The 21,083-nt window shown below is 34.2% G+C and overlaps 1 protein-coding gene and 1 long non-coding RNA gene across 7 annotated transcripts; one reads left to right on the forward strand and one right to left on the reverse strand.

The window, feature by feature from the left end:
• Positions 1-16: 16 nt before the first annotated feature.
• LOC147514855 (uncharacterized) lies at positions 17-4,527 on the reverse strand. 5 transcript variants are annotated; one of them, XR_015209706.1, is made up of 6 exons: positions 4,066-4,523; positions 3,895-3,957; positions 3,684-3,736; positions 1,344-1,728; positions 922-1,174; positions 17-321 (listed from the first exon to the last, which is right to left on the reverse strand). It is a non-coding gene; the product is annotated as an uncharacterized LOC147514855 (long non-coding RNA). The 5 variants fall into 5 exon arrangements; XR_015209703.1 differs by having other exon boundaries at positions 3,684-3,957; positions 4,066-4,527; XR_015209704.1 differs by having other exon boundaries at positions 3,895-4,521.
• Positions 4,528-7,970: 3,443 nt separating this feature from the next.
• Positions 7,971-11,235, forward strand: LOC147514856 (uncharacterized). Of its 2 annotated transcripts, none has more exons than XM_086585319.1 (6): positions 7,971-8,532; positions 8,809-9,183; positions 9,294-9,365; positions 9,634-9,688; positions 9,920-10,022; positions 10,872-11,235. In XM_086585319.1, exons 1-6 carry the CDS (start codon positions 8,026-8,028, stop codon positions 10,885-10,887), a joined length of 1,128 nt encoding a protein of 375 aa, XP_086441445.1. In that variant the 5' UTR covers positions 7,971-8,025; the 3' UTR covers positions 10,888-11,235. The 2 variants fall into 2 exon arrangements, with proteins under 2 accessions (XP_086441445.1, XP_086441441.1); XM_086585315.1 differs by having other exon boundaries at positions 7,972-8,532; positions 9,634-9,834.
• The last annotated feature ends 9,848 nt before the right edge of the window (positions 11,236-21,083 follow it).

Below are 21,083 nucleotides of genomic sequence, written 5' to 3' on the forward strand. Positions count from 1 at the left end.
GCACCACACATCATTCATAACAACTAATTCCTTTAGGCAAAAATATCTAAACTTCTTCACGAAAAGAGTACAAAAGGAGGCCACAATACTTAACTAGAATATTACTATAAGAATATTCCTCGGAGTATATAACACAATCTAGACAAGCAGAGGATATTCACACCTACCAATAAAAGAAGAAAGGTTTGAAAAGAGATGTTGAGACAGACCCCTTTACTTCTGATGGCCATTTGTCTAGGTGGGGGAGCAGGTAGAGCTTGCCCAGGAAGGGAGACTGACTTGTCCCATCCTATCTTCAACTCATACTCATAAACAACAACCCTTTAGAAAAAATGAATAAAAATTCTATTATTAGAGCATCCACTGCGCTATACATGAAGTACTGAGAAAATTGTATGTAGTTAAATACAAGATTGTTCCCGTCTAACCAACTACATAGTCATGGATCAACTGCTAATAATACCAGAAACATAAACATTTTTTTTTCTCCTTAAATACTTGCTCAAGAAGATATTCATTCACATAACCTAACAAATCACAATGAGGCGGCATATCTGACAACTAAAGTAATGGAAATATATATATTAGACGATACAATACTGTGTACATATCTTGTTTACATAATAAGAAGTATCATAGCTGGACTATGAAAGAGAACTGCAGCCATTTTTTTCAAATTAGAAAGAACTTAACCGAAGAAAACAGGCCTTCTTCACAATCTATGGGTAGAAATTTCTCAAACCTTGCATTTGTAGAGATAAACATTATAGAATTATATAATGTTTCTCAAATTATAAAGAAATAACAATAACAGTGCAAATATAAATAGCAGAGGATCCTTGACGCCTAACAATAAGAATGTTAAATTTGTCCAAGTTAACTAGTTGTCCTAGTAAGACCAGATTAAAATTAGATACTTACTACAAAATTTCCAACATGGTTACCCTCACGCCACTGGTCACGCTCATGATTGCGTCTCTCCCTCATCAGCTTTTGCTTATGCTTCAACTCTTCCATAAAATGATCTATATTCCTTGACTTCCCTCGTCCCCTTGCTTGGGAATCAAATCAATGACTTGAAGAAACCAATGGATGTGGTATTTGCAAGGATCATCCCGACCTCTGGTCTAAAACTTTCTAATTCAACACTAGATAACGTATATATCTCCTCCAACTAAATCAGCAAGTTCCAATAAGAAAAATAAGATAAGAGAAAAAAACAATTTTATTTAAACGATATGATAGAAAACAATGAGCACAATAAGCAATCATATTATACGGAATACTCGCAACAAGTTAACATATTTAGGAAGGAAGGCTTAGAAATCAGATCTAGGACTTACCAAAGAGGAGCTACATATAGCCAATTTGTTACTGCTCTGGCAAACTATGCACAGTTCAAAAGTGGCATCGAACAACAGCATCCGAGCTTCCATCCTAGCTTATTGGATAGTTTACAACCACCCCAATTGTTCGCTGGGAGCTTTTTCCGATTACAGGAATTCTAATTTTCACAATTTAATATTAGAAAAATAAAACTGACAAACACTTATATATGTATTTCAAGGTGAAAAGAAAATTTGCTTGCTGCTATTAGCAAACCTCCCAATTGCTGCCACACAACACTACCAAATTAGTGGCTGTGCACATCAATATGCCTCCATCGGCAACAGATTGCATTGCAGAGTCCCGGAACACAGAAGGTGAACCATAAGGATCAAGATCCACCTAAAATACCAATCACCAAGATAAGTGTAAATAGATTGTACAACCTGAAAGCATGCATTGCCAAAGAATAAGAGATGCAACAATGAAACTATCACTTAATGTGATGGCGCCGAAACAACCTGTCCTAACAAGAATATGCTTTAAGGCATCTGTAGGCTCATGCCTAAAAGGGGACAGAACAATTAAAAACTTGTCACGAGAATGAAGGGGCAAAACAACTTACATTGCATTCCACTTCTAGCTAATTAAACTTCATGTAATTTTAGTATAAGTATTTGGTACCAAAGGTGTACATGTGGATCAATCGAAGTTCTATTCTGAATTGGGATAAAAAGACATGGATGAGTAGATCTTAGGTACGCTAAATTTTAAAAGTTGAAACCATCAAGATTAGTTAAAACTTCAAGGTCATGCCAATGAATGTTATGTATTATCGCACTACCTTAAACGATGTCATGTTAGGCACTCCTCTCAGACATTTAAAGCGTTTGACATATGCATCTAGTTATTGTTGGTCAACAACGCCCACCGACCAGTCGTCTATCTAAATCGATTTTCTCAGACTTTATCTGGTATCCAGAACAACTAAAGTATTCATATTGAGTGATTCTGGTTATTCCTTCCAAAGCTTACCACTTATGAAGTTATGAATCTCAATACCATGAACCACAAGTCACACTACACCAAGTAAAACTTAGATTCTTCAGTTGCACAAAATGTGTCAAACACAAAGCACTCTGTAAATGCACCTTTCTTTCAACCATCCGATCCAAACTCAACGGGCAATGCCCTATAATATACTGATCCATTTAAACCATATAACCAAAAACCCTTAGTATGTCGTCCAAAAAAATGTCATCAATTTTATAAGGAACTAAAAGCATTTATCTTATTATTCTGCTTTGATCAGTATGAGATGAGATTGCCTATTTTAATCTATTCCAATCCCTAGCTTTTTCTTCATAATGAATGTGACGCGGAAATTTTTTCCTTATTAACAAAGAAAGCTAGCACAAATCGAAAAAAGAAAAGAAACAACTAGTCAAGAACTGACCCCTTACCAGCACCACACACAAAGGGGACTTGGAAAGAGCTTTTAGATTTCTGATATACAAGCTAGAAAATTTTAAGCCAATGTTAATGTGTAATACAGAGATAAACCAAAGGGAACAATATAAAGAAAAACACAAGAATCTTCAATTTTAACCAATAGCTCGGACTCAACACTCTCTACTCAGTGTACCAATCGGAATAGAACCCATCCTCCCTAAGAGGGCAGCAAGACTAGCAATATCTCCATCTATCATAGATTTCTAAATGCCCAACTCTTAACAAAGATGTCTATCATATAGACATGTAAGCCCACAACTACTGTGAGAGACAAAGATGGTATATATAATCTCGAGAAACAGTAACTCCTCCAACTAAATTTCCTTGCAAAATAATCCTAACACCATCTCCAATTCTATTATATATGATTAAAAAAAAATCAGCACTAACTTTCCCAAATTAAATCAAAACCAATAAATGAAATTGAAAGAAACAAGCAAAATTCACCCTAACCACTTGTTCAAAAATAAAATCCAACGTAGGAATAGATTGAACCACCAAGGAAAACCATGCTTATATACACAATACCAACTATTAAAGAACATCTGCATTACCACCATAAAAATGTCAACAACTTCTATTCACCACTGAACATTTGATACACTATAATGTACATAAAAAACAAGTTGTTTCAAACAATTAATTTCATAAAATTCACAACTAAACATGAATTTACCGATCCTTTGAATAATTCACAACAAGAGACCTCACAAATAAAGTTCAAAGAGTCTAAAAATGCAATTCAAATCCCACCAGTACATTCACTGACATAAAAATCCACCATTTTCAACAAAATTTTCTTTTCTAAACATAACATATTTCTATTTCACTACAATCAAAAGTACCTGTATGATAAGAAAAAAAAGACCCTCTGTTTCAGGATTAATGGTTCCACTACCTGTCGAAGTCGTCAATGTGAACAAAATAAAATCAGTTAACCTTAAATAGAGAGAAGAAATCAAGTAGCTTTCAACTGAGAATATCAACTAACTTTTGAATTGAGAGACAACAAGTTTAACAGCAGTGGTGGTGGATTATACAAAAGTCCAAGTTTACCTTAGATTTGACGGTGGAGGAGGATACCATACAAAATTTCGTTTGGTAAATGTGGAATTAACCCTAAACACATATTAAACCAACCAAAAGTCGATGCATTGATGGTGTGGAGGATTAACCAAAATTAAAGCTTTCAAATTTAATAAAAAGAAATAAAAGAAAGAACAATACCTAAGCTTTGACCACGCTGGAGGAAAATGAGGAAGAAGATTTTTTTTTTCTTTTTTTTCAGTAGAAGAAGATTCGATGGCTGTAAAGTAAAGAAAAGGGTGGGAGGGGTTTTCCAATTTTTAGGGTTAGAAGCCAAGAATAAAAAAGGCCCGCGAGAAATATTTGTTAAATTGGAATATCCCGCCCCCATAAAAAGTACATCAGCGATGCCATTGTCGCCCCAACAAAGGGTAGAGTGAAAAAAACTTCAGCTATAAACAAAAACTATTTGCAACAGTCAAGGCGTCACATTTGTTAAGTTGGACAGCAGCTGCACTAATGGCGTCGCAGTAGATAGCTTTTATCAAAAAAGCTATTTATTCTTTTAACAAAATTATTAATTATGCCCTATTGGTCACGCAAAATGCGTGGCAATAAGTAAATTTAAGTAAGGCTGAGTTGGATTGATTGACAAACTATTAGGGACGCCCTCACAAATCCTGGCAACCGATATCTTTACCAACGAATTGTGACCACCAAAAAGAGGGGTTTAATGAGAACCCTTTTGTTGTAGTGAGTGAAGCTTTCCAGGTGGGACGAGTAACTTAAATCAATTGTCTTTTAAAGCGTTTTGGGTGGTTCTGTGCATGTAGAGGAGATCAACTCCATGGTTTTGCCGACACAAGACCTAAAGGGAGTGAACTTGCTATTGTGGAAATCAAGATACGAGTCCCTTTCATACCAAAATGTTCACAAATTGATGTCCACTGTGGCTATTGAATTTCCCTGTCATGCAAAATGTCCACTCTGAACCATGCATGTTGTTACAGTGGTTATCTACAAAAGGGTCTTAATTTCATTTGACTATCTTAATGTGCAAAGGTTGAAGGTGTTCAATGGAGAAGCACGAAGTAGTTAAGATTATATTATATGTTATTATCATTTCATTTTCCTTAGGCGTTTCACGTTGTTGTTTGTGTTATTTGTCTCTTTTAGTTAATATTTCTCTTAGATGGTATGTAATTTGAAGTAGAAAGATGTTTTTGAAATATTGTAAAGAGATGTTTACTTGGTATTCACAATTTTTAAATGCAGATAAATAAGCACAACCAAATTTATTCACTTTTTTACTCTCCTTTTGATATTGAATTTGTCTAAGAGCTCTTATCTTTCTAAGAAAGAAAAGGGCTCCCACCTCCCTGAAGATTTTTTTTTAATTGTAAAGTTTGTATCCTTTCTCTCATTTCTTCAAGATTTCCTCACATTGCATCAAGTTTTTGTTTATAACTCTTGGATTTTATTGGAGTAGAGCTAGCACAACTTTAAATGTATTTACAAGGGTGTATGAATTCTCAATATTTTTTATTAATTTTAAAGGAGTGGATTTAGTACGTAAAGTTTATTTTCTTTTTGCTTGTGAACAAACTACTAATTAGTTGTTGTATTTTATAATGATAATTGTTCTTTTCTCCCGCATTCAAAGAGGCTCTTGAGTCACTTGAAATTTCGTTACATTTCAAGCAGTATGTCTGTTTAGCAAATTGTTGCATTTTCTCAAAAAAAAATTTATTTACATGCATGTTCTAATATGTTGGATATAAATCTCGACATGCCACAAGTGTTATGAGTTGATTGATAAAGTTGGTTTGTTTGTTGTTGGTTGTATGGATTGAATTTTTCACGTCTTTGTTTGGTAGACACCCCATGATAAGAGTTTGTTTGGGTGAGAATTTGAGAGTTAATGCGCTATGCTGTCTGTCTTGGGTTGCTTTGGGTTGTTGAAGTACTAACATGAAAGAAATTACAATGTTAATCCCATTACTCAGCTTCATGTTTCTTATAAAAAAATAATAATAATAAAATACAACCATCCATCTTAAATCAATTATATCCAGTAATTGCTTATTGAAAAAGTTATATCTATAAATTCAGGCATAATAATTGTTTTTTATGTTTTTTTTTCATCTTTAGTCATGGTTTGTTTGTCTCGATTGAATGTGTTTTTTTTTCTCTAATTGGCATATAATAGTTTATTTGCAGAATGAATAATCTTTTCAAAGTGTCAGATGAGGCATGCAATAAAGTTCTTACTTCTCGTAAAGACAAATTCCCGGTTTATAAACCTATATGCACCCTCGGCACTTCAGGTCATAAAACAATCTTAACAATATACGACTACGTTTGCAAAGCTCAGCGGCCTAAAGCCGACTGTCACGATTGGGGAAAAAAAATTATAAAAAATAAGAAAATGTCTCAACATAACCAGAATGCCTGTGGTTTTAGCCAATCAAACCGGTGTGACTTTTCTAACAATGTACAATGCATTGAGAGCATAGTTAAGTGTTTTTTGACATTTAGAAGATTAGTAAGACAATAATAAAAGGTGATGTCGACAATTTCTGGTTTATACAATAATAATTGACATTAATTTTATCGTCTTTATATTGTTTGTAAAAAAAAAAGATTAAATGTTAACAACTATCCATTGGTGAGAGTACGGTGGATGAAATTGCGTTTAATTCATGACTTCAAATTGTTAAATAAAGTTTGATCTACACTATTTCAAAAATGTATTCATTACCACATATTGGCATCCACAAAATAAATAACGGCAAAGAAGTATCTCATCCAACGTGTAGTACCACTTCAAAATAAAATGTCTACAAATATTAGGGTGTACCAAGTTAATGTCATAAACAACATAATAATAAGCACCTCATAACAAATCGTGTCGTAGGCACGGATAATACCTAGTTACAAATATATGGTCACTATAGACATGTAAATAGAGAAGAATTTTGGGTGGGACTATAGTAAGCTAGAAGTTTAACTCTACTTGATTGGCTCATTTTGCACTACAAAACTCGTTTCCCCTCGAAGTTCAAATTATGTGTTAACGCTAAATCATGTAATCGAGACATTAAATTATGTGTTAACGCTAAAGTAAAATAAAAACGAATTATATATCAATTTCAATCAACGAAATGTAAATAACTATATTTTTTTTTTTATTGACAAACATATTTTAAATGAGATATGTAACTTTTTGATGTTATTGGGTTTAAGCCCAGACTTCTAGTATCTTCACCCCAAAGTTTGACTGACTTTGCAATTCGGCACCTGTAATACAAACAACGTTTTCGTTTTCCGAATAACAAAACCACAATTAAGTAACATCTATGAAGTATTCAAAACCCTGTACAAAACTATTACAGTTTCCTATCTCAAAAAGTCGTGTACCGCTATTACAGTTGGATATCTGATCAGCTATTGAAATCAAACACACTACTCATCCAATTAACCAAGTTTTGTCTCGAGATATTCCCCCCGTTGACTATTTAATTAACTAAATTAATTAAGAATTTAAATGATGATGATTGGTGTATTAACTAGTTGGAAACAAACAAAGAAAGAGGTTAAAGAAAGATTCTATATTTAGCACTACTGAATCCAACCCTTAATTCCCGCAGAATCTTCGGCTTAACAGAATTTCTGTGACGATTCTCAGCTTCTCTCTTCTTTACTTCCGTTCTACTGCATCGACCAATCACCAACTTCCATTCCTCCACCTCATCATGCTGACGTGTCACAACCATTGCTTAAAAACCCACCACGTGTAAAATTCACGTGAGCGATGACGTAATGTGGGCCTTATAAACCCGCCATCATTCCTGGGCCCAAATACCCAAAAATCTCAACATAGAACCCCGTGTTACTTCTCTCCGTTTCTCCGTTCACTAAACACACCCACGTGTCGTCAAGTCAGTAGGGCCCACCACCTACGGCCCATTGATTGATACCTTTGATCTCACTCTCACACACTTTCTCTCTCCTCTATCCGTGTCAGATTTCAACCAATCCGTGTGTCACACACATTACACTTTTCTCTCTCTCTTCGTATTATAAGTACCCTACTCTTTATTTCTCACAAAGCTTACACAATTTTCTCTCCTCTTCCAAAGTTTTTACTACATTCGGGTAATGAACTCAACACTGACAGAAATGTTACACCGCACAACACAAGCAGAAATGAGTGTACTAGAAAGACAACAAGCTAGACTAAAATTTCAAAGCCAACAAAATGTTTCAGTTTCAGAACAGTTACAACAAAGTTATTTTAGTGATACCCAATTCAATTTAATGCCTAATCAAGGCCTTATGAGTAATGAAATGGCAATCCGAGAGCTCGTAAACCGGTCTATAAAAATGGATCCTGCTGGTTTAGAAAATGGGTGGCCTGATTTTGCTAAATACCCATTGTCTGGAGCTGGATTTGGCAGTGAGACGACGGGTTTTGGGTCGGTTGAAAATGGGTATGGAGGGAATGGTGTTGATTTGGTGGATTATTCGCTTTCGAGGACTTCGAGTTGTCCAACGGCTATGTTGGAGGGGAGGAGTGTGGAACTGGGCTTGTCCGGGAAAATCGGGTCTGTTGGTGGGAGAGAAAGTGTGAAGAAGAGGAAAGTAGATAAAGCTCAGAACTCAAAGGTATTGTGTATTTTTGCTATTTAATTCTATTTCATTGCATTTGTAGTTGGATTCATAATTGCATTTTAAGAATTGAACAACTTTGTGACATAGGAATGATAGGATAGAAGATTTTGAATAATAACAAATTGGGGTTTAGTCTACTTTGAATTGGAAAATTGAGAACCTCATTTCAATTTTTATATTTGACTTCGAATTTTTGTAAATAAAATAATATTTTGTTTTTTAACTTCTTTGAAGATTATTTTGTAATTTTAGTTAATGTGATGTTTATAGGTTGCAGCAGAGGAGATTAGAAACAAGAGGATGAAAGGGGATTCAGAAGAGGAGTCAAAAATAACAGAACAAAACAACAGCAACAGCAGCATTAGTAACAATAATAATAAAACCAACAACAAAGAAACTTCTGCAGATTCAGTGAAGGAGAAATCAAAGGCTTCTGGAGACAAGTCAGATTACATTCATGTTCGAGCGCGTCGTGGGCAGGCCACTGACAGCCATAGTCTTGCTGAAAGAGTGAGAAGGGAAAAGATAAGTGAGAGGATGAAATATCTTCAAGACTTAGTTCCAGGGTGCAACAAGATTACTGGCAAGGCCGGAATGCTGGATGAAATCATCAATTATGTTCAATCTCTTCAAAGACAAGTAGAGGTAGAAGATCCTCTAACTAACTTGTTATGTCATATTCAAGTATAATTTCATTTCTTCTTGTGAAGTAGTTGAGCATTTCCTAAATTGGGTTTATTCACTTTGAAATGCAGTTCCTGTCAATGAAGCTTGCTACTGTTAATCCTAGACTCGACTTTAACATCGAAAGTTTGTTCACAAAAGAGGTAAAGACCTATATAAGTACTTAATCGCAATTAGGATTCCATTTTTGGTTTGTCAAAATACTATAAAATGATTCAGATATCCTATTAATTCTCTACTAAACCTATGCTATTGCAAATAATTGAAAGGTGCAAAATGTTGCCTACCACAATACTTGTACTAGATTTTAGATCACAATATATAGATATGGGTCTTACGGTCTTACCTATAAATTTATATTACTAAGACTCCGAATTGTATCTAAATTCTTTATTTATTGTTGTTTGACAGAGTTTTCCGTCTAGCACATCTTTTCCAATTGGGACAGCACCTGAATTGTCCAATTGTGCGGCGTACCTTCCTTTTAATTCACTCCAACAAATGGTCTCGAGTTGTGGTTCAGATATGGCGATGAGTTCATCTGAGTTGGCGCTTCAAAGAACGAGAAGCGCACCTTTGCCAGATGCATTCATCGACACATCTTGCTTCACTGTAAATGCTTTCACACTTAAATAATTCCATTACAATTTGTTCTGTTTTACAGTAAGTCTTATGTTAGGATTGCATTATATTACAGCAAACTCAACCCTCTTCTACTTGGGAAACGGATTTGCAAAACCTTTACAATGTGGAGTTCAATCAAGGAAGATCTCCTGCATTTCCACCTCAATCATTTACAGGTAACTTTTTTATATCACCTTTATGGTAATTTCAATATGGTTAAAGATGGAGGGAGATTAGGAAGCAAAGAGTGCTTTAAAGACCCTACTAAAGAAATAGCAGCCGAACAAACTTTAAAGTTTCTTGTGTTGTAATCTTACTCAAAGACCTTTAATGGGCCCTCTGTAATTAAAGTCAAGAATAGGCTTACTGGGAGTTTCACTTTCTCCTCTTTTTCTCCCTAAAATGATAAAAAGCAACCTCTTTTCCATGACTGTAAGGCATTACTTTCAGTTCTCATTGAGCAATCTTTTGACAAATTTTATTGAAATTTGTATGGAATAAAAGTTGATAAAGACATCTACTGTTATTTTATTTTTTTTGCTAACCGGTGTCCAGGCCAGCTTACGCGCACCTCGACTAATCCCAGGGCCCTGGTTGGAAATTCAACCGGGTACTGCCTTGCCAGTGGCCTTGAGGGGAATTGAACCATTGGGGAGCAAACCCAAGGCCGGACCAGTTGTGCTACCCCCTCAAGGTTGAATATAGCATAACAACTGTATAATGCACTTAACTAAGTGGAGTAGTCTTCAACAGTCGCTGTGATCAAACGATCAATAAGAAAACCTAAATCACAACAATGGCATAACTAAGAGATCTGTGCTGGAACTCCTGTCATAACATAAAATTTAACTATATATGATAGGCTACTCAACAATTTGACATTGATAGATAAAGTTTTGTAGACATTGGGCTAACAAGGATCAAGTTAGTGAAATGAATGCGGTCAAGCATATGGACAATTGGTTTTCTTCATCGCACTGTATTGAAAGTGAATTTGAATGTGTTTATACCCTCTGGTTTTGTAGGCATTTTGGAAGCTAACAACCTCAAGATGGAGATGTGATTTTTGAACATTCTGGAGCTAATTACAGTCAAGTACCAGTGATCCTTATTCTTTTGTTTTTGGTCCCAGCAAGTGGTATATAATTTGTATGTATACTAGTGACGTAGGTGTAATAACACAAATACCATATTAACCATCATTGTACTTCTCCCGATTCATTGTATAATGTTGAAGCAAATATTAGTCAACATGAACTCGTCTTGGATTTCCAGTACTATATAGCATGTCCAGCAGTAGTGTTTGGTAGATCTGGCGCTTGTATAATGTAAACTCTATTATGAACTCAGCCAAATGACCAATGATGATTTTTCTATTTATTTTTTTAATTATTTTGATTGGGCCAATGAGGATTGGTAATCACTAGAAAGCGTACCCCTGTACTCCCACAAGAAAGACTGTTAGCAATCAGCTAATGAAACTACAGGAACTACAAGGGTTGTATATGGGAGAAAAAAACACAAATACTTTCAAAATCTATGTAGTAAGAAATTTAGAAGATTACGTCAGGTATTTATAAAGCGCAGAAGAGAGGACAACTGAACAAGAACCAAAATAGGACAATCTGCAAATTGTTATTTTGTCTAAATTTTTTGACATATTTAGAGGGTTAAGCCGTTAAGACAGACCCACACCGGTTACAAAATAGGAGAATCTGCAAAATGTTATTCGTGCTTCCTCAACTGTTATTTTTATATACCAAAGTTAAGTTAAAGCTTGTAATTGCATCACTTCACTAAGAGCATGTCCAATAGTGGCAATAGTGCCCCTCATATGAGAATATACTGCCAGTCCATAATCCACCACCAAACCAATGACTTCCTAAACGATTTAACGTATGTAACTTGATTGACACAAATTAGAATCTTGTATTTATTTGTATTTTGTTATTTGCTTGGATGGATATATAGCGTAACACTATAGCATGCCGGACAAGGTAGCACCCACAATGAATTCACTCTGTTGCGCAACAGAGAGAATTCTACTTGGCTGTCACATATTCAGATAAGTTGAATACTTGAATCATACTTTGCGTGTAAGGATAAGAAAATATGCATTTAGAGATCAAGATATACAGCTGTAGGTGCCGTTGGGAGAGCGATATTGATACACAGTTTCCAACATTGAGGGCATAAGCAACCATTGGAGATGCTCTAACGCCACTTCTTGTCTTGAGAATTGGCCCTTTGCTTCTAGCATTGCTTTCACAATGTAAGGCGCATACTCCAATCGTTGGAGTACTGTCGGAGTATGATTGTTACCTTTCCGACAATAATGTTTTAATTAGATGTGCATATAAACTTCAGAAGGGTGTGAAATACAGAACAAAACGGATGGTGATTATCAAACTACTCGATTTACATGATCATTTTCAGTGGCACGTACAGAGAAGCATGTGTATGTGCGGAAAAGAAAATGAGAGGACCAGTGGTACCAAAAAGGTAGAAAACGAAAGAGAAGGGGACTGAAGAGTCAGAGCTGGTAGAAATTATAAATTTGGTGGGGGCAGAAAGCGGTTGAAGAGATGAAATGAGAGTGAAAGGTGTGGGTAACCATTCAGTGGCCCAAAGTGTCTTTCTGCTAGATGAGCTTATATATATGCATTTATTAAAGTGGCTACTTGCAACAGAGAATGACATCCATTTATTAAGACAACACACATCATGTACAACTTGTATGGACTGCTTGTTTTATTTTCTGCAATTTGAGTTCTGGACATTATAAACTCTCGTTGTTTATGTCATGTACTTAACGAAACCACAAGACTAAACATGTCTATCAATTTATTTATGTTCCTTAAAGAAATTAAACAATTCGGTTTGTAGTATTAGATGATGTTACTTAGGTTGTCTTCTTTATGTCTTAAACTCTTAATCCATATTATGAGACTAACCATGTCTACTTCACCAAAAAAAAGACTAAGCAGGTCTATGTTTCGTTTGCTTAGTTTAATTTGTTTAGAAGTCGTCTTATTGATCATTATATATGAGTGGATAATACGAATATATGGGTAGCAATCTCTGAGGGGACTGCTGTGCAAGTGTGCAACTTGGGTCGGATAAACCCGAATTCTGAGAAATTTGGGTTGCAATAAGTTTTCATTGGGTCAGGCTTGGGTTGGAAAGTAAAAGCCCGACTTTAGTGTGGGTTGGGATGTCAGAAAACCCAAGCCCGATATAAGTATGAACAAATCTCACATTTCCCCATTTGCTTGCTTTGTTTTTCTTTCAAAGGTTTTTATTATGTGAATCTTAGTGATTTCAATTATACATGAATATCATTGATTTTGAGAAAGATATAACCAAATCTTGTAAACTCTGTGTTCTCATTTATCAATCTATTATATTTCAAAACTTTTAAATTTCTTGTACATTTCTTGTAAACTCCATGCTAACAATATTTTAATGAATTAAAAAAAAATCACTTTTTGTCAAAAGAGAAAAAAAAAACCCTCAAAAAACCTGACCCGAGCAACCCAACCTGACTAACCCAAATAGAACTTGGATTGATATATTTCCACTTGGGCTCGGGCTTGGATTGGTAATCCAAAACCCAACGTAGGTCCGAATAGAAGTCAGGTTGAAATGATTGAAAGATGGGTTGGGTTCGAATTAGACCCTCAACCCGACCCAACTCGCCCGAGTTGCACCCCTATGTGTGCAACTGCCTTAATAAGACACTTTTACGAAGTATGTTGACCCTCCCCCCCCCCCCCATCTTTCTTTTACGAAGGAATGGAGATACTTGCAACAATACAAGATGGATGGAAGAGCAACAACCATTGAACAAGCCAATGTACAAGCATCATTTTAGATGAAACTGAAACGTACAGCTTCCACAAAATTGAAGATCATTGAAGGAATGCAGGAGGACTAAAGTAAAGAACCTTAGTGGTGGCACATGTTAAAAACCTTGTTCCGGCTTTTGATCCAATGGTATGTAGGAAATGTCAAATGTCGTCACTGGCCATGGCCAGCCTAACTTTTAATGCTAAAATATTAACACCATTTTTTTCCCCAAGATATCCAGTTTTTAATGCATGATTTTATCTTTATGTCGGATATATATATTCAGTTAAAATTGGAGCTTTTTCGATTTTTGAAGAATACACATTCTAAGTTATGTAGTATTAGGATACATTGTTGGGTGTTATCCCTCACATGAGGAAGATTGGCAAAACAGGTATTGTTCGTGTGAAGAGAAGAAGGCGTGCACGCCCCCCTAAAATGTCTGTCCCAAGAGGCGCACACGCCTTTGCCTAAGAAAAGAAGATAGTTATTTTTCTCTCTTTTTCAGTAAAACAATATTACTGGAATTTGGTCAAGAAGGAGGCGCGCGTGCCCTCTTATGCCTATTCCAAAAGTCGCCCACGCTCTTACCTCTACATACCGAGTTCTGATATTTCTCCAGTGAACTGAAATTTCGCAGACGCGTTGAAATTTCATATTACTATAAAACAAAAGTAAGGTTTTAGTAAGAGAAGTCTGAGAGAGAAACCCAATTTTGAGAATAACTAAAATTGAGAGAAAACCCTTGCAAAAAGATAAAGCTTGTAAGGAGAGATTAGTGAAGAGAGATCTAGTAAGTTTAGAGACACTTGAGAAGAGTGATTGTAATCTTCTTTCCCACACTTATAAAATAATTTGCTCTTGTGGGAGTAGGCATCATTAGCCGAACCACGTTATATCTTGTGTCTCATTGTGGTAAGTTACTTTACATTGCTATTGCTAGTTTGTGATAGTTAATTTCATAGCTTAGGTTATGGTTGTTGGTTGTAGTGAAAGTTTAGATTTTTTATTGGAGTAGTCGATTGTCCAACTGCAAGCTATCTTAGTGGGGATCGATTAGTATCGTTTTTCCCAACATACACAATGTTAAGTTAATGCAACATTAAAAAATACTGAAAGTTCTCAACATCCATCTAACAATAAAATGACTAAGTAGGCGGCTTCCCTCCATGGCTCCAGGCTCCCTCACATATAGGGTCAAGACCAGCATCTTGTATGATCACGTATTCCCATCTTTTCTAGTGAACAGCCAAGGATGATATAGCTGAAGTTTCGAATATGGGGACAACTACCCCACATGGCCCAGTATACAAAAACTTGCGAAGTCAATTTTTACTTGCTAGAAAGAATGATGTGGCGAGAAACCAAAAATAAAGTAAACCAAATTATCACACAAAACAGAAAAACAAACAAAAATCTCACCTTCTTCGTCTCTCCTTTTAGTGGCCAACTCCATTAACATTTTTCTCTTCCATTTTTCTCAATGTTTGAAGCTCCTCAACATAAACTCGAAACCTCCTCTCAAAAATTTCTTAATTAAATTAATATGAAGTAACCAATCATAAACATCATCTAAATATTTTGGAAAGTGGATAATATTTCCAATAGTTCTTTTGGAGAAGGATTATTTCATTTCAATGTAGATTCAATTTTTCTTTTAAATAATTTTTTAATGGGGTTATGGAATTCATTGTAATTGAACATAAAATTGAATAGCTTCATTTGATGGAATACCTCTTGTACTTGAAAGCTTTGAAATTGAAGTTGATAGTGAACTTTATGTTAAAACATGTAAAAGTTTCTACCCATTTTTATTGTTGATTGTTTTGAATCTAAATTATTCCATGTGCTAAGAATTTGATAATGTAAAAGTAAAAAAGAATTATAAATTATGGCTGTGCAAAAGATTACTGAAAAGAGTCTAAAATCCTAATCCCAAATCCCCTCTTAACCAAAGTTAAGTTTATGAAATTAATAGAGTTAATTAAAAAACATACAGAAGAAGAAGGTTGGGTTGGAAACTTGGATTCTCGTGGGTTTCCTAGTTTTTGTGGGATATTTTGCATTTAACATTAGTTTATGTTTCTGTCCACGTTGTTCATTCTGGCCAGTAAAAATTGACTTGGCAAGTTTTTTGTGTGCTGGGCCATGTGTTGTAGTCGTCCCTTCCAATATTGATTAGATTTATTTCAAAGTTAACCATATCTAAATATCTAATAGATTCTACTGTATATATTCACTGTAAAATGTAAAAAGTTGAATATAAAGAGCATATTATCATATCCATATATTGATGTCTGTCATCACCTGATCAAGTGATTATGTTTTTGTTTTTTTGTTGTCACTGTTGATAGATCAACTGATTTGATAAAACATCGACATTTCAACGCTGAAATCATAGTAAACAACTAAACACCAACAGTATATCTTCATTCCCTTTCAGGTACATTTTCTGTCTCAAATCTTACTGACGAAGTAGTATGGTTTTTATTGTTTGTGCTAATAGGATGGGCCACACAATTTTCCTGTGGGTACCGCTAGATTTTCTTGTCTTGGATTCTCCATCGTCTCAGCTTTACTTGTTAGTGAAGTTTCATTTCCAAATGAGCGGAAAGTGGGCATGTATCATGCAAAGGCAGATCTATAAGATTCTATTTCTTCTATGACTGGTGAGGAATGATTTTGCCTTTTATCTTTGGGGGCCCAATTCATGATGTTAGGAAATTTCCCCATCTCATTTTGTTCCAAAGATAGATTTCTTTTTCTTTTGAAGTAAGGATTTCTTAGGAATTCAAGCTAAGTTTGAAAAATGAGATTCCAAAAATTAGAGAAATTGCACCTTTTTGGGGCTCGATATTGTTCTCTTTTATTGCACAAACCCTCGAGCAATGCTTTCAGGAATGGGGATGACTTGATTTGGTTAGTCTCTAACGTTTGTGTAGAGTGTAGACTGTAGAGAATATTTTCAAGTGGATTTGATTGTCCGGGCTTTAAAAAAGTCCAGCGATAAATTGACAGAAGAGTTGTGGTTTCCTTTACTTTAGGCCCAATTCGCTCTTGCATTTTTTTTTAAGCTTAGTTTCAGATTCTTTACTAGATTTTAGACCCTGGCATACGTCTGGGATCTATTAAATATTTTGTATCTAGAAAAGGCTTTCCAAAATTACTCACACAAATTTTCGAATCAAAATATATTTTTATTGAAAATAAATCGAAATACATTAATGAGCATCGATTATGGTGCATGAATACTTAAAAACTAAGGAATCAAATAGAGATAGCCTCTTCTCACTTTGTAGTTTAGGATATTAATCCGTAATTTTTAAATGAAATTATCGTAAACTCGATCTAGCTTGTATAATAGTTTTCTTAGATTTATAGTGATTTAGCGGTAAATCATTACCGCTCGGCTTACGTACTAATGTGTACAAATCACTAAAATATCTATCAAATCACTAAAACAGATTGATTGTTTTCATATCCTTAAATAATACACTATTCCCACTTGAAAAGATTTATCATATGAACGTGTTCTACGATGAATTGATGAATACAAAAAAAATTCTCTTTCAAGAAAATGCATTCACCTACTTAGAATACTCCCCTAAGTATTTTCTCTTTTTCTAGATAATTGTTTGTATACATACAAAATATACTTATTCAATTCCAACATAAATAACAGAGAAGATCATGTCGTTCTATATTTTTCGTCAATGTGAACATGTCAAAGTGTTAACGTAAAATTGGATGGGTAAAATGAGTAATGACTATTAATTTTCAGATTTAAACAATCTAATAATCAAATGGATAGAAGAAGTGTGTGTCTTTCAAATAACATTCTCTTTCCAAACTTGAAGCTTCTAACACGCATCTTGAACTTACAATAAAATGCTCAAATATTCCATCTTATTCCACATTTTTCCTTGTTTCTTATAGTAGATTTATCTATTCTCAATGTTTCTACAAGCACATTGCAAAACAAAGTTCGGATGAAGAAATAGTACCACAAAGTTCTTCCAATATTGCACTAATACTAATGTTTGAAAGGGTCAAGTTTGATGGTATCAACAAAGTGCCACAGAAAAATAAGTATAACAATATTTCACACAAACACTCTTCATTCATTTGGACCAAAGAATTATCATCCATCAATTATCAGTAGACACACTCATAAGAATTTTTAAGCTTCGATATATTTTATTCCAAAATTATTAAAATTCCTATAACCAAAAAATGTTTAGGTGGCTCTCTTTACAACCAAAGTTTGTTGCGTATCGAATAAAGGTTATTGAGCTATTGCAAATTCAATACCAAGAGTAGCTCATATAGGATATCATATTATTATACAACTTGGCAAGATCATACTCCATGATGATATGAACATTATATAAGTATTCACACCCATTTATAAAGTTAGAGAGGTAAAACATACTTGGCAAGATCCTACTCTATGATATGGATATTCTATAAGCATCCCGACCCATATCTTTTAGTACTATCACATCTTCCTGCACTCAGAATGAGCACACATTTTGAAATTTTATTTTTAGCACTATCCCATCTTCTTGTACTTGGGAAAAAAAAACAAAACTTAGGAAACCAAAGACAGCCGCTCGATCAGTTAATTTAATCCTCGCTCCTGAATGAAGTGATTTCACTCATTATATCTTGTATTTGTTATAAGAGTTAGTTCTAATTTCTGTTCCAGGAGCTAAAATGAAATGTAAGAATGTTGTATATATTCAGTTCAAAGAAAGCCAATGTATTATTTATAAATGAAATTAGTTAAGTACATATACTTAAGGTTTTGCTTACCATTTGAGCCCTAAAGAAAACCGTCCCAAGTGCCAAATATAATTTTGCTTTTGAGTTCATTTGTGTTTTCCGATGATATCCGAATATAAAATCTAGATTGTTATAGTCAGCTCATTGTGATGGAAAAAACTTTATGGATTCACATGTAAACGTATTTTATTGCTTTATATACATTGAATAGAAAAACAGTATTACACACATAACCATGCATTACATCTATCTGTCTTCCAAATATGACTATCGATGATCGTCCGATCCTTTCATAGTGTTGTTAAACTGATAGAAGCACAGTTCTCTACATTAATGAGAAAGAACTTGGGAAAGTTTGCACTTTGGCATTTGATCTCGTGTTAACTTTGACATTTTCTGAATCGAGTGTTCGAGTGTATGTATGTGAGAGATTGTGTTTGGATAATTATTAGATATATCATTAAATTGTCTAAAAAAATAATGTCATACAAAGAAATATAAATAAAATGTGCAAATAAAAGCATCCCTTCATAATAAGTAGGTGCTCTTTTTACAGGTTTAGACTTTCAATATGTATTATCATATTGTAGCCTGCATGTGTTTGAAAATCAGAATAAGATCTAAGAAAGAAAAATGAAAATGAAAAAAAGTGCATATGTTAAAAATGTGAGAGTGTGTGATGGGTTTTCAGACACTTACTCGGGAAGTATATTGGTCTACTTCTTAAGAAGTTCATAACCAACAACAAATGCAAATTCCACGTATATGAAGGGGTTATGCAAATACCATTTTGAGTGTTCTAATTTGGTATATCTCACATAATCCTTAGAGAATGTGGGGAACCGTCGGAAACTGATTTTGCACCCCATCAAAAGTTATTAACTGAATAATATGTAGTGTTTTTGAGGCCGCATTAAGGATATATTCGAAATAAGTTGGTATTTTATCATAGACATTAAAAGTGTATGATTTGTAATAGGGAATTAGCTTATACAAATCATCTATTTTTTAGCAATTTTTTTTATTTGATCAAATATATAAGAATTAGAACACTAAAAGTGTTTGATTTGTAATAGGAAATTACCTTATACAAATCACCTATTTTTTTAGCAATTATTTTTTCTACAAATCACCTATTTTTTAGCAATTTTTTTTATTTAATCAAATATTAAGAATTGGAACACTAAAAGTGTTTGATTCGTAATAGGAAATTATCTTCTACAAATCACTTATTTTTTAGCAATATTTTTTATTTAATCAAATATATAAAAATTAAAAATATACTCAAACTCTCCAAATATAACAATTAGAAATATACTCAAACTCTTCAAAGAAGTTCCTAGAAAATATTATCTTTCATATTAGAATGCCACATAGGAGAAAGAAAATGGTAGCTCTCATATTAGAGTGCCACATAGGAGAGAGAAAATCTTTCATTGGAGGTCTCTGCTTTAGTATATAGATAGTAGATTTAGACAAATTAATGTGGTTAGAAAAACCATTTTTCTCTTAGCACATCTCATTAAGTAAAGAAAAAATACCACTCTCAGTATAGGAGTGCCACCTGAAAAAATTTCACATTTTCATTAGCATGGAGCCATGGACTCCCATGGAGTATACGAATATAGCTAGATTAGCTGCAAACTCCAAAGTAATTTTAATTTGATATGATTGTCTTATAAGTAACTAATTTCACTACTCATGGGGTGCATATGATTAGAGTGATTGGAATGACCTCATTTATTTCTTCGCCGCGTGTATATATATGTGTGGAGTTATCGTCCGTTAGCAACTCATGTGTCATAATAGGTTTTGTATGGAATTCCATATACAAATACTCTGTTTTATTATTATCTTAGTATTCATATGTATGAATATTTTGTGAAGTCTCTGTCTAGTCTTATTTTCTATTGATGCTCAATCCGAGTAAAAATTGAAGGACAGAGATAATGGAGAAAACGAAGCATATAAGGTATAGTGGTAATGCACACTTTGAATCTCCAATCTGCTTCTTCAAGCCCTAATAGGATTTAATGTAGTGTGAGACAAAACAGTGCATAGAAGCATTTTGTCTATTTGGTAAATGTAACTTGCTAGTGTAGCACTCAATAGCATTCTTTGTCTATTTAGATACGAAAAACGACTAAAAAGGGTATCAAACTTTATACATTTTGACAGTTTGGGGACCAAACTTTTTTTTTTGACAGTTTGGGGACCAAACTATTTGCTTTTTGCAATTGAGGAACTTCTGTCAAATTTCTCTAACACTGTTTCTAATATATATATATATATATATATATTTTTTCCAAATAATAAAAAAACATTCTGACGTCACATACTTATCACGTAATAGAGAAAAAAAACATGCTGACGTGATCCCCAAATTACAGTTTCGTTTCGGTGATCGAAACAAAAACCCCAAAAACCCTAGCTAAGTAATTCCACAAAAAAAAAACCCCCAAAACCCTAGCTAAGTAATTCCAAACAAAAAAAAAATGAAAACTAGTTTGAAGTCCCTAAATTAGAACCCCGAAATGGATGAGGGTTTACAACTGCATGATGTAAGTGTTGAAAGTGAAAGTGAAAGTAGTGAATATGAAGTT

This window comes from Coptis chinensis, chromosome 2 (genome assembly GCF_015680905.1).
Source record: "Coptis chinensis isolate HL-2020 chromosome 2, ASM1568090v1, whole genome shotgun sequence".
Taxonomy (NCBI): domain Eukaryota; kingdom Viridiplantae; phylum Streptophyta; class Magnoliopsida; order Ranunculales; family Ranunculaceae; genus Coptis; species Coptis chinensis.

Coding starts and splice junctions, on each gene's coding strand:
- LOC147514856 (XM_086585315.1), top strand. CDS start 8,026: ATGAACTCAACACTGACAGAAATGTTACACCGCACAACACAAGCAGAA. Junction 8,533..8,808: donor ATAAAGCTCAGAACTCAAAG/GTATTGTGTATT, acceptor TGATGTTTATAG/GTTGCAGCAGAGGAGATTAG. Junction 9,184..9,293: donor CTCTTCAAAGACAAGTAGAG/GTAGAAGATCCT, acceptor TTTGAAATGCAG/TTCCTGTCAATGAAGCTTGC.